The following is a 12,147-nucleotide window of genomic DNA, read 5'->3' on the forward strand; positions in this document are numbered from 1 at the left end:
ACCAATTCTGGCCTTTTGCTGGTTAATTGGAGATTAGGGGCTCTGGCATTTGTCTGGGCTGGCTCTGAACCTTGATGCTTAGGATCTCAGCATCCTGAGTAGCTAGGAGCATAGGTGTGAGCCACCAACACACAGCTAAGAGTATATTTGTTATTAATGTATATCTCATACAATTGATTTTGTTCATTTAATTTGTGAAATATTTTTTAAAACCTTTATATTATAGAGAATTAAAAACGTATGGCGAGTACTATATACCATCTGTCTTCATTATTTAGCTTAAATGATTAACTCATGGCCAGGTTTGTTTCATCTCTATTCCTTCCTTAATTATGTTGAAATAAGTCTGAAATATGTTACTATTATATTTATTCATATTTGTGTATGTTTGCCAGTATTTGGGCTTGAACTCAGGGCCTGGGCACTGCCCCATAGCTCTTTCCCTTAATGCTAGTGCTCTATCACTTGAGCTACAACTTCACTTGCATATTACTTATTTGCTTACTTTTTATTTGTAGCTAGTTAGAGATGAGTCTCACGGACTGCTTGGGCTGGCTTCAAATTTTGATCCTCAGATCTCAGCTTCCTGAGTAACTAGGTTACAGGTGCCCAGCTATCACTTCATATAGGTAGATATTCACTTCTGTAATATTAATACTAATTATGCAATATTAATATTTGTCTCACATTTCCTTACTTGTTTAAGTAAAAAACCATATGCCAGAATTTAGCTGCAGAAGCAGCACCGTGACTCAAGTGGTAGAGTGCTAGCTTTGAGCAAAAAAGCTCAGGGATAGTGCCCGAGTCCTGAGTTCAAGCCCCATGACCAACAACAATGAAAAAAGTAGCTGAGCTGAGTATTCTTATGATTCAGTGCTCTAGAGGCTGAGGCATGAAGATTTTGAGGGTAAGGCCAGTCTGGGTTATATAGGAGACCTTATCTCAAAAATTAAAATTGGTGTATTTTTAAAATTTTTATTATCAAACTGATGTACAGAGAGGTTACCGTTTCATACGTTAGGCATTGGATACATTTCTTCTACTGTTTGTTACCTCGTCCCTCATTCCCCCCTCCCTTTCCCCCCCATGAGTTGTTCAGTTCATTTACACCAAATTGGTGTATCTTTTAAGTCTTGAACATTTATTTTTTTCAAGGTGAAGTACAAAGGGGTTACAGTTACATACAGTAGGTAGTGAGTACATTTCTTGTCCAACTTGTTACTCCCTCCCTCATTTTTCTCTCACCTTCCATACTCCCCAATACCCCCCCATTATAGTTAGTTTACAACATATTGTCTTGTAAGTATTGCTGTTGCATTGGTTTGCCTTTTAACCTATCTCACCATTTTAATGTTCCCCTTCTCTTCCCTAATTCAGACAGACAAATATAAAATACCCAGTGTACCAGAATCAAATGCATTGACAACAGGGGCTAAATTATAGGGAAGATGGACAGAAGAAAAAGGAAATGATTTCACATAGTACATTGAAAACAACAACATCAATGATAAACCACTTGTTTTCATATTTTGATCATTTCTCTTAGCATCTTCTGTGATCATAGGTACATAGCTATTGAGCTATTGTGATCATCTGCTAGGACTATCCTAGACATATACTAATTATTATCAGTGAGGGAAGCCATACAGTCTATGTTTCTTTGGGTTTGGCTCACTTCATTGAGTATGATTTTTTTTTTTACCAAGGCTTTCCATTTCCTTAAGAATGGGGCAATGCAATTTTTTTCTGATAGAAGCATAGAATTCCATTGGGTACATGTACTACAATTTCTTGATCCATTCACTTACTGAAGGGCATCTGGGTTGGTTCCATATTTTAGCTATGGTATTGTTAACATTTTTTTTTTAGTATAAATTTTCTTTTCTTCTTACTGAAGAAATTAAGTCTTTTTTCCCCCCCTACTTTGGGGTTTGCTGGTTTCATCCCTAAGCTATCATTTAACTTGTTTCTCTGTTCCTTCTATGCACTGGCCAAAAATTAAGAAAAAGGCTCTTGACTCATACATGCTGTAAAGGAGCTTAAAGGTAGAGGTTGGACCATTCTTGTCATTTATTCTGTCCATGTGGTTTAGATACAGAGAGATTGTAGTTTATCTGAAATCTCACATCAGGTTGAGATTACAATCTAGGATGCATTTGAAAATAAGTCTTCCCTTTTGAATTCCTAATTCTTGTCCGCTACCATTGTAATGTTTTGGATTTTTCAGAGGTTCCATCTTTAGCTTTTCCTCACAGCTATACAGAGAAATTCTTGACTTTACTCTCCTGCTTCTATCCCCTTCAACCTTCACCTTGTTTGTCATTTAGTTTATTAGCCTGGTTAGACCTGATCTATGTCAGAGTTCTCGTCTACCATACACTCCAGTGTATACTTGTCCTTTTCTTCTAAAATGTGATTAGAAAGCATTGCAACCTAAATACTGATTCTTTAAGAAAAAAATGTGGATTCCAGACACATGAGAGATTGGCTTTTGAGATTAAAATATCTTCACATTTATTATTACAAAAGTAATATATTAGCCCATTGCTGTTAGGTCTTACTTGTAATCCTAGCTATTCAAATATCAATCGGAGGATCTAGGTTAGAAGCCAGCCCCAGCAGGCAAATTAAAGAGACTTATTTCCAATTAGTCAGCAAAAAAGCTGGCAGTGAAGGTAGCCCAAGTGGTAGAGTGCCATCCTTGAGTAAAAATGGTAAGGGGATGGGGTGGGTGAGTTCAAGTTCAGTACTGTACTCTTCCTTCCCCCAAAGTCATGTTTGTTGTTCCATCCCAGAGCTATATCCTCCAGAATAAACACCAAGTGCAATGAATGCAAACCCCACATCCCTACTTTTGTCACATTCCTTGGTAGAAGTTGTTAGATGTGCCTTATCCAAAATTAACTATACAGATAATGGTACACTAGTCTATCTTGTATGTATACTCTTTAATACATCAGATGTGCCCGGAAAACTTGCACAGCATGTCAACATTTTACACGTCTGATGTTCTCCCTTTAGTTGGTGCTGTTACTTTCATTCTTTATGACCAAGTTGTAGATCAGGAAGAACAAGTAAAGTGAGTGCCTTCAGCTACCAGGAAAGTTTGTAGACAGGCTTTCATTTTATGCAAAGGCATGTGAGAACATAGTATCACAACAAGTAATCACTTATATGGGCTGTGTGACATATATTTTTAGAATAGTCTATGATAGTGGAATACATCAAGAAACCACAAAGATCAAGTTTATATTGAACTATTTCAGTAAAATTCTTTGCCAAAGCTTTCCTTGTTTAAAACAAAACTTTCCAAGAAAAATTAAAAAAAAATCCTACTACTTCTTTTCCCAACATAAATGTTAATAGCAACATCAAGATCAGATGGAATATTCTAGTTTTTATTCCTTTTCCATCATCCTGTCTCCTAAATTGCAGTTGGAATTTTGTAAAATGCTCTGTTTATCTGTTGTTCAAACTTTTTGAATATAGAACTGCTTAACCTTTATAGCTTATTCTTCTTTTTAAAGACCCAAGCCAGGTGCTTCCTTTTTGAATTGCATAAAAGTTTTTTTTAAGAGACAATATAAGTACTTAAAAAATTTACATTTTACTAAAAGTATTTTTAAAAAACTATGAGATAGGAAAATATAGGAGCATAGGAAAGATGGGAAAATAAGACTTTTTTTTGCATAGTTTGCACACACACACACACACACACACACACACACACTGTTACTTATCAACAGATAAGGTTCTTTCCTTTCGTTTCCAGAACTAGAAAGCAGGCACATTTTACTGAGTAGTTCTTTGAAGGAAGGAAGCAAGAGGCCTCTGGGATTAGTGAGATAAAGGACTTATTCTTCAATTTCTTAATTCTCAGCTGTACATTTTAGACAATTAAGAATAGACTTAAAAGCAATTCTCATGAGAAACCTTTGGTATGCTTTAGTTGTTAGTATGCATTACAGCATAAAATTAGTGCATTCGTATTGTAAAAACACGAACTTATTAGTATTGCTCCTGTCTTTCCACATTAGAAATGAAAAGGGTCATTGTCTCCATCCAGAATTACCTTTTTATAGTTCTGAATCAAATACTTTGTTCCTCTGGCATTTATCTTAAAACCAAAAAGAAATAATGTTTCTATTGCCTCCCTGCACTCGCCCCCTGCTCCGGACGCTATATATACATATGAATATATATATGTATATCTATAGGTATAGATATACATATATATTGCGAGTGCCCCGAAATCCTCCCGCCAGTCCTGTCAGTCGTACTGGGCGCTTAGTCATCACCCCCACGTCGCAGGACCTGATTAAGAAGGCCGCGCGGCCTCTAAGCCTGGCGCTAGATTGTAGCCACTAGCAACCGGGCTGCAATCATTTCCCCGCGATGACGTCATCGCGGTGGAAGAACCCAGCGGCTCGGGCGGGCGAGTGGGACCGCGCAGTCCCAGCCCTCCTCCAACATGGCATCTCCCCTGCCTGCCGCGGCGGGGCTGGCCGGCATGCCACCGGCTGCTTAAGCTCACAAGCTTTTCTTTTCGATCCCCGCCCCCCTCCTTTTTGTCTTTTTTCCTCCTCCTCTTTTTTTTTTTTTGTTTTGAGAAATTCTAATCATGGATGCCGCTTCTGATCCCTATTTGCCTTATGACGGGGGAGGAGACAGTATTCCCCTGAGGGAATTGCATAAAAGAGGTAATGCCACCCTCCTCCCCTTGCTCCGAACCCTCTGTCGGTATGTGTCGTGCATGCGGCGGCGGCGGCGGCGGGGCGGCTCTCTCCTTGACCCGGGTGCTCGGTGCTCCATTCAGTGCCGCGGTGGGGGGGCGGGGGGGTGCAGTGGCCGTCGGTGTGCCCTTACTCAGGGCAAAGAAAGAAATGCAACCTTCCCCAGTGGTTCCGCAGCCGTCCCCGACGCCAATTGTTTAGCACTGCTTCAGATCACCCGGGGGGCCCCCCGACTCCATCTTCTGTGTGAAAAATCCTCCCTCTGCTTACCCACGAAAAGGAACCGAGCCGCCTCTGCGGCTAGCCCAAGTTGTGTTGGCAGGCACCTGAAAACGAATGGTTTTCCTCCTGCAGAAAACTTAGGTCGCCTTCCCATGTACACAGAGCAATCAATACTTTTCGGGACTATTCTATTTAAGCCCTGCCAGTTAGCAGGTAGAGTTTTACACCACAAAGTGAAATTTAAAGCTCTTGGCCACATTTTTAGAGTATTTTAAAGTGGCCCCCAAACGAGCAATTAATATGTAAGCATTTTTTTTTTGCTTTTGGTTTGGTCTGTATTTCAGCTGATGAACATGCTGGTATATATTTCACCTGATGAGTGTATGTATTCCACAGTTACCTTGTAAAATTTGGTGTGTAAGACATCAGGAAAAAAATAATCTTTAGTACTTGGTGGAAAATAGAAAAGGACCCAGTTCATTGTGTAAATCTCTGGCAGGCACTGCCTTAGTTTCCTTAAAACTAATCACATGTTAATTAAACTGCCCATTGATTCATTTTTCTTAAATTGGTAGTTTAAAACAGTTGTTGGCAATTGGTTGTTCCAGAAAAAAAATTACTCAAGAAAAATTACTCAGTTAAATGAGTTTATTCATGAGTCATATTAATGTGCATTATTACATGATATTGTAAACTTCATGGTTGAATCCAAACTTTTTATTTATAAAGTGAATAAGGAAGTAGTAATTTTTCTTGAGCATATTTAGCCTGGGTTATTTAAAATGCACTTTACATCTCGATAACACTTTGAGTTTCATTAGGACTTACAATTATAATGCATGTCATAAATATTAGTTGCACTGTGTCTGGTAGACATTATTTTAGGCTCTGGATAGTTGTACCATTATATATTCTGTAATTGAGTAGTAAAAGATCACTTTCTATATTTTTAGGAAAAAACTATGTAAATATGATATATATATATATTCTTTTTATGGTTTCCTTCTTTACAAACTGTCCATACATATATATATGTCCATATTTGGAACACTTGAAGAAAAATACCTGAAAGTATGCAGAAGGAAATAATCTCTCCTAGTCTTAACACCCAGAGGCTTTTTTCTTTCCTATAATCATGTTGTGAACTTACAAGCTCCTCCTCATCAGTTTTCTGGTAAGAATTTCTTTAAACAGGGAGCAAGGTGAATGAATAATGCTTGTTCAAATGTCACATTATTTGCTAATCAGTAATTAAACTGTAAAACCAGACAGGGCACTTTTTTTTTTTTTTGCTATTACAACATTCATTTGTTGATGATGATGATAAACTAGAAGGCTGAAGCTTGAGAAATTTGAATTCCCTGTGTGCAGTATGACAGTCTGACTTTCTTTGACTCTATCTCTGTAAAATATATGCACAGTAAGTCAAAACTTATGTGAGAATAGGCATCATTACTGATACTAACAAAATGTAAATTTTTATTTCTACTATATTTTCATTAATTATCCCTTAGGGTTCATACTTAAGGCCTAAATCAATCCCAATCTTAGTTGTACAAATAGGTTTTTTATCCTTTGATCAAGCTCATTTTTAATAAAAAGTGTATATGTGGTACAAGTCAGTCAGTTACTGAATCATACTGAAGTATCCTCGAACTCGGGAGAGGGAGTTACTTTTTCCCATAATTTATGATCCATTGAAGTTATGGATCCACATAAAGGAACATGGCTCAAGAAAATCAAACCAATTCCTTGTAAAGACAAAACCAGAATGATTAGAAACAGATCTTCAGGCTGATGAAAGGGAAAAGAGGCAGCATCGAAGTTTAAAATTGTAAAGGATGTTGATAAGTAAACATATAAGTGATTTCTAAATCATTGAGTGCTAGAGCTAGAGATTACCTTTGTTAGATAAAAAGAAATTTATCTGTTGGATAAATTACTCTTGTTGGCTAAGTTAGAAATTATAAATAAATCATTTATTGTGCTAAGTGTGTTATGTAAGGTATACTAGGGAGAATAGTAGTGGTAATAATGATACTAATAGCTAATAATAGAATTTACTGTTTGCTATAGGCTGGCTACCTGTTCTAAGTGTATCAAATCCACATCCTCATCACAATCTTGTGGCATAGGTGTTGTTATCCTCCCCATTTTCTAATGGAAAAAAACGGAAGTAAAAAATAATAAGAAGCCAGGCACCGATGGTTCACACCTGTAATCCTAGCTGCTCAGGAGACTGAGATCTGAGGATTGCGATTCTAAACCAGCACAGGCAGAAAAGTCCTTTAGACTCTTTTCTCCAATAAACTACTCAGAAAAAGTCGGAAGTGGTGTGTGCTGTGGCTGAAGTGGTAGAGAACTAGACTTGAGTGCCTAGGCCCTGCGTTCAAGCTTCAGGACTGACAAAACAAAGAAGGCAAAAAGGAAAAAAGTCAGGACTTGATTTAGATATTTGACTCATGTTCTAGTTATAAGATATATTGGTTCTCATCATATTATTTGGAAATCCAGTGGTAAAGACATTCTTATTGTGAGTAGGAAAGACATTTTATAGGCTTCTTAGAAATGATTTTAGAATTCCAGTCCATAATAAACTTTTAATACCCCTTCCTTTTACAATCTATCCAGAAAGATAAACTTCTTAGATTGAAAACATTGAAACAAACTGCAGAGGAAATTAATAAATTTCTGTAGTCCTTACAGTACATTTTTTTGTGCATGTGTGTGACTTTACTAGAGGAAGAGAAAAGTCTCATTTGGCAATTGCTTTTTAAAGTAGGCTCTTCTCAAGCACACAAGGGTAATTTGACAGGATATTCAAGGTAGAAAGAATAAAATGAGTCAGAGCCATTTAGATAGTAGGTGTGTGCCTACTGTGTTGGTCCATCATTAGTTTTGTTGCATCAGAACTAACAGAATGGTTTTATTATGGACTAGTAAAGGGGGTAGTAAAGGAAGGTAGGTATATTTAAATAAACTCTTTTTTTTTTAATATAGCAGATGAATATGCTCATTTTTCTAAACTCCCCTGAAGTATCATTTGTGAGGGTATTTTTTTGTACATTATTTGGAAATTTAATATTTCAAGTATTCTTCATGCCATAGAGACATTCTGTAGGCTTCCTGCAAAATGAATTTAGGATTCAAGTTTTTTTTTTTTTTTGGCCAGTCCTGGGCCTTGGACTCAGGGCCTGAGCACTGTCCCTGGCTTCTTCCCACTCAAGGCTAGCACTCTGCCACCTGAGCCACAGCACCCCTTCTGGCCGTTTTCCATATATGTGGTGCTGGGGAATTGAACTGAGAGCTTCATGTGTAGGAGGCAAGCACTCTTGCCACTAGGCCATATTCCCAGCCCCAGGATTCAAGTTTTTATTATGCTTTTATTATCCTCACTTTTAAAAAATCCAACCAGAAAGTTAAATGTCTTATTAAAAATTAATCCATTTAAATGTCTATAAATTAAAAAAAAACTTTCTGTATTTCCATTTTAAACTTATTTCAGAATTGTCTTGGCATATAAATTTATAGTTTTTATTTTGTCTACAGCATCCAAATATTTTAATCTTAAGATTTCCATCATACTACCATGTTTAGTTTTATTTTCTAGAAATAACTGATATATTATTATTAATATATCATTTGTTTGCTTTATTTTTGTGCTGGTCCTGGGGATTGAACTCAGGGCCTGGATACTGTACCTAAGTTTCTTTTTGCCCAAGACTAGCTTTCTACCACTTGAGCCACAGTTCCACTTCCTGTTTTTTCGGTAGTTTATTGGAGGTAAAAGTCTCCTGGACTCTGGGTCTCCTCAGAACTCAGCTTTCTGAGTATTTAAGATTACAGGTGTGAGCCACAGGCACCCAGCTTAATTTTATTTTTGCTTTTTATTTTTTGGCAGTATTGGGGTTTGAACTCAGGGATCTTTTTCTTGCTAGTTAGTTGCTGTACCACTTGAACCACTCTGCTAGCCCTCCTATGATTTAATTTTTATCATATCCTGCTTGTCATGCTTTATATATCAAAATACCACATTTACTTGGCCACATTTACTGGGGTTATAATTTTGTTTATTTTCCCTAATGGAAGTCTGTTACACAAGAGATTGATAGCTTAAATTATTAAAAATATTTTGTTGTTTTGTAATCAACATATACTTAGTTTGTAGAGTTGTTTTTTTAGTTCTTTATCACTTCAGTTAGATCAAGATATGGTTTTACTTTAGTTTTCTTTGGCAAATTTTGTAATTTACATCATGTAAAATATGATCGTTCTATACTAGAGAGATTATAAGTGAATGTTGAATTCATCTTCAAGTATACATATGTCATAATATCCACTTTAGCAGATGTACCTAAGGATATGACCTTTTATTTTCAGGTGGTATCAGAACAGAGAAGAATTGCATTGAATTGAATCATGAGCTCAGCATTGCTATTGACTGGTGTGTGTATACACTTAGCTTCTATGACTTAGTTTTAAGTTTTACTTCTTTGCAGTTTAAGTAGTTAAATGTGATTGTAGATGGCTGAGAAAAATGTAAGAACCACGCATTTCATCTACACTGTTCACTTATCCAGCTGCTACATAATTAACCTAGAATGTTAGGACACTATTATGGCCATTGCTTTTCTAATCTTTGATTTGGGAGTCCTCTAACTTTCTGGACTTCCCTATCACCTTCTAACATTTACTTTCCCCTCCTTTATCAGAATGTCCATTCCTTATCAGTAAATTCGCAGGAGGCAAAAATATATACATATTGAACATTAGACTTTCTGTTCTTAATAGACAGAAGTATCTCAGTTGTCAGGGAATACTTGGAATGTTGGATTGCTACTTATCTTCTTCCATTTTTTTTTTTGGCCAGTCCTGGGCCTTGGACTCAGGGCCTGAGCACCATCCCTGGCTTCTTCCCGCTCAAGGCTAGCACTCTGCCACCTGGGCCACAGCACCCCTTCTGGCCGTTTTCCATATATGTGGTGCTGGGGAATCGAACTGAGAGCGTCATGTGTAGGAGGCAAGCACTCTTGCCACTAGGCCATATTCCCAGCTCCTTCTTCCATAATTTTTGAAAAGTATGTACTTTATGTGTCTGGTACACTAGGGATCTGTCCTATGAATTTAAATGGTAAGCATCACTCCTCTCCAGTTTTTGGAGGTTAACTCCAGATGTCCTAAGTAAGAAGTAAGTCTTTTAGATAACTGTATGCCTACTTTTTTCATGGAAGAATTATTTGAATGTTGTCCTTTGAGAAAAGTCCTAGGCTGTACCAAAATGACTAGGAGATTTATTTTTTAAAAACGCAGTTTAAAATGCAGCAATCCAGTTTTCTTTCCTTTTTAATTTAGCTTAGTGCCTGTATGTTGATGGCTAGTGGATGAGAATGCAAAGATTTGTGTTTATGGGAAAAGCAGATAATTGCATAAATGTTTCTTATTCTCTACTTCAGTATTTGTCAGACTCTTTTTTTTTTTTTCACTACTAGGATTTGAACTCAAGGTCTTATGTTTGCTTGCTCTGCTAGCACTCTACCACTTGAGGGACACTTCTAGCCTAGCTTTTTGTTGGTTACCTTGGAGATGGAGTCTCACAGACTTTTCTTCCAGGCCTGGCCCTAGACCATACTTCTGTGGATCTCAGTCTTCTGAGAACCACAGGTGCCCGACCAAACCTTAGGTTTTAATATATTGGTCATGAATTTGATTGGGTTCTGACCAGTATTTGAAAAAAAGAAAGCAAAATTAAAAAAAAAAATGAAGTAACCTGTCACTATCACTACTTATCCAGTAGTAAGTATTGTTTACGGACCTCGGTTTTTTTAGATACATATCTGTGTGCTATGTCAATGGGAAGTCGTTTTGCTGTGGTCACAGTCAAAAACTTTAAAATCCAATTTCTAACTATTCACCTGGGGTGATCTGCTCTGCTTGTGGTAAATGGTAGATTGCCTGTTGTGAAGATGAACCTGAACTAATCCAAGGGCTAACATGGATGTGTATTATTATAGTCTTCTCTCAAAGCTTAGATTTGTGAGTGCTAGGAGCAAAGCAGTGCCCATGACGGTTATTGCAATATGTAGTTTTACTGCGGCATTTTACACACTACAGGAAAGTAGTCTGGTGCCTGGACCCAAAGGCATGGGAAGGATAGTGATGGTGAAAGGTAGGGTTGCAACACATGTCCATAAGTGGTGTGCATGTGCATATGTGTTTGAAAAGCAGGCACTATGTAATTGTTCTTAGTCTAGTGTTGGAGGAAAGAACCTACATACCTTCAAATAATATAAGCCAACCATGAAATTAGTTTTAGGTGCTGTTACATAGTGGTACTGACAGCTTGAGTTTGTGTCCCTGTTTCCACTAGCATTTTGACCCCAAGCATATTTCTTTAGAGATAATAAAAGCTTTCCCAGAAAGTTGTAAAGATTAAATGATCTGTTACATATAACTGTTAAGAACAAGGTGTGGTATATGATAAATAGTCAATAAGTTTTAGTTGCTATTATTAGTCTGAAACTAGGTCATGTCTTACCTCTCCATAGGAAAGATGATTTTAATTCTGATGACAAAATTAGGTCCAGTCAAGGAGGTAAATAAGTAACTTGGGCTAGATCACAGAAGTAATAGGTGACAGGGGTGGAATTTGACTCTAGATCTTTCTAACCTCAGAGTTCATTAAGGTCATGGAATTTTTCTACCAAGCCACGCTGAAGGAAAGTGATCTTTTTTCCAGTCTCTTTTATTAATGTTTCTCAGCCGGAAGAATGTACAATTAGACAGTAGCCCAGCAGTAATTGGCCTGAGGGTCAGGCCTTTAGAAAAGTTTTTGATTTTTTTTTTTTCTTGTCTTAGTTTTGAGAAACTTTTGGCTCATACTTTCTTATCATCTAAAATCTGAGCTCTGGATTACAGGAGCTATCTTATATTCTTTTGAAGGCCCAGATGTTAAAGTGAATCTTTATCCCAGGGGTTCATATACCCAGCAGAGTTTTGATTGGTCTATCTTGGGTCCTATCTTGCCACTTTTCCCTTTTCTTTCCCAGGGCTAGGTATCAAACAATCCCAGACCTGACTCATGCTAGCCACATGTTTTACCACTGAGCTACACTCTCTGCCCAGATCCCTTTTTTCTTCTTGGCTCAGGAGAATAACTTGAGCGACCCCCTCACCAAGACTGCAACTATGAGGG

At 37.4% G+C, this 12,147-nt stretch overlaps 1 protein-coding gene across 6 annotated transcripts in view; it reads left to right on the forward strand.

The window, feature by feature from the left end:
• The window catches only part of Clcn3 (chloride voltage-gated channel 3), a 61,563-nt gene that overhangs the window by 17,242 nt on the left and 32,174 nt on the right, over nt 1-12,147 (forward strand). Inside the window, exon 1 of one of the 6 annotated variants that reach the window (XM_048330862.1) lies at nt 4,321-4,700. The exons of 4 other annotated variants lie outside the window; for them this stretch is intronic. In XM_048330862.1, coding sequence (XP_048186819.1) covers nt 4,622-4,700 — 79 coding nt within the window. In that variant the 5' untranslated portion in view covers nt 4,321-4,621. Of the gene's footprint in view, nt 1-4,320; nt 4,701-12,147 lie in introns of those variants that run through there. One more of the 6 variants, XM_048330865.1, reaches the window with a different exon arrangement.

The sequence above is a fragment of the Perognathus longimembris genome, chromosome 21 (assembly GCF_023159225.1).
Source record: "Perognathus longimembris pacificus isolate PPM17 chromosome 21, ASM2315922v1, whole genome shotgun sequence".
Classification (NCBI taxonomy): Eukaryota; Metazoa; Chordata; class Mammalia; order Rodentia; family Heteromyidae; genus Perognathus; species Perognathus longimembris.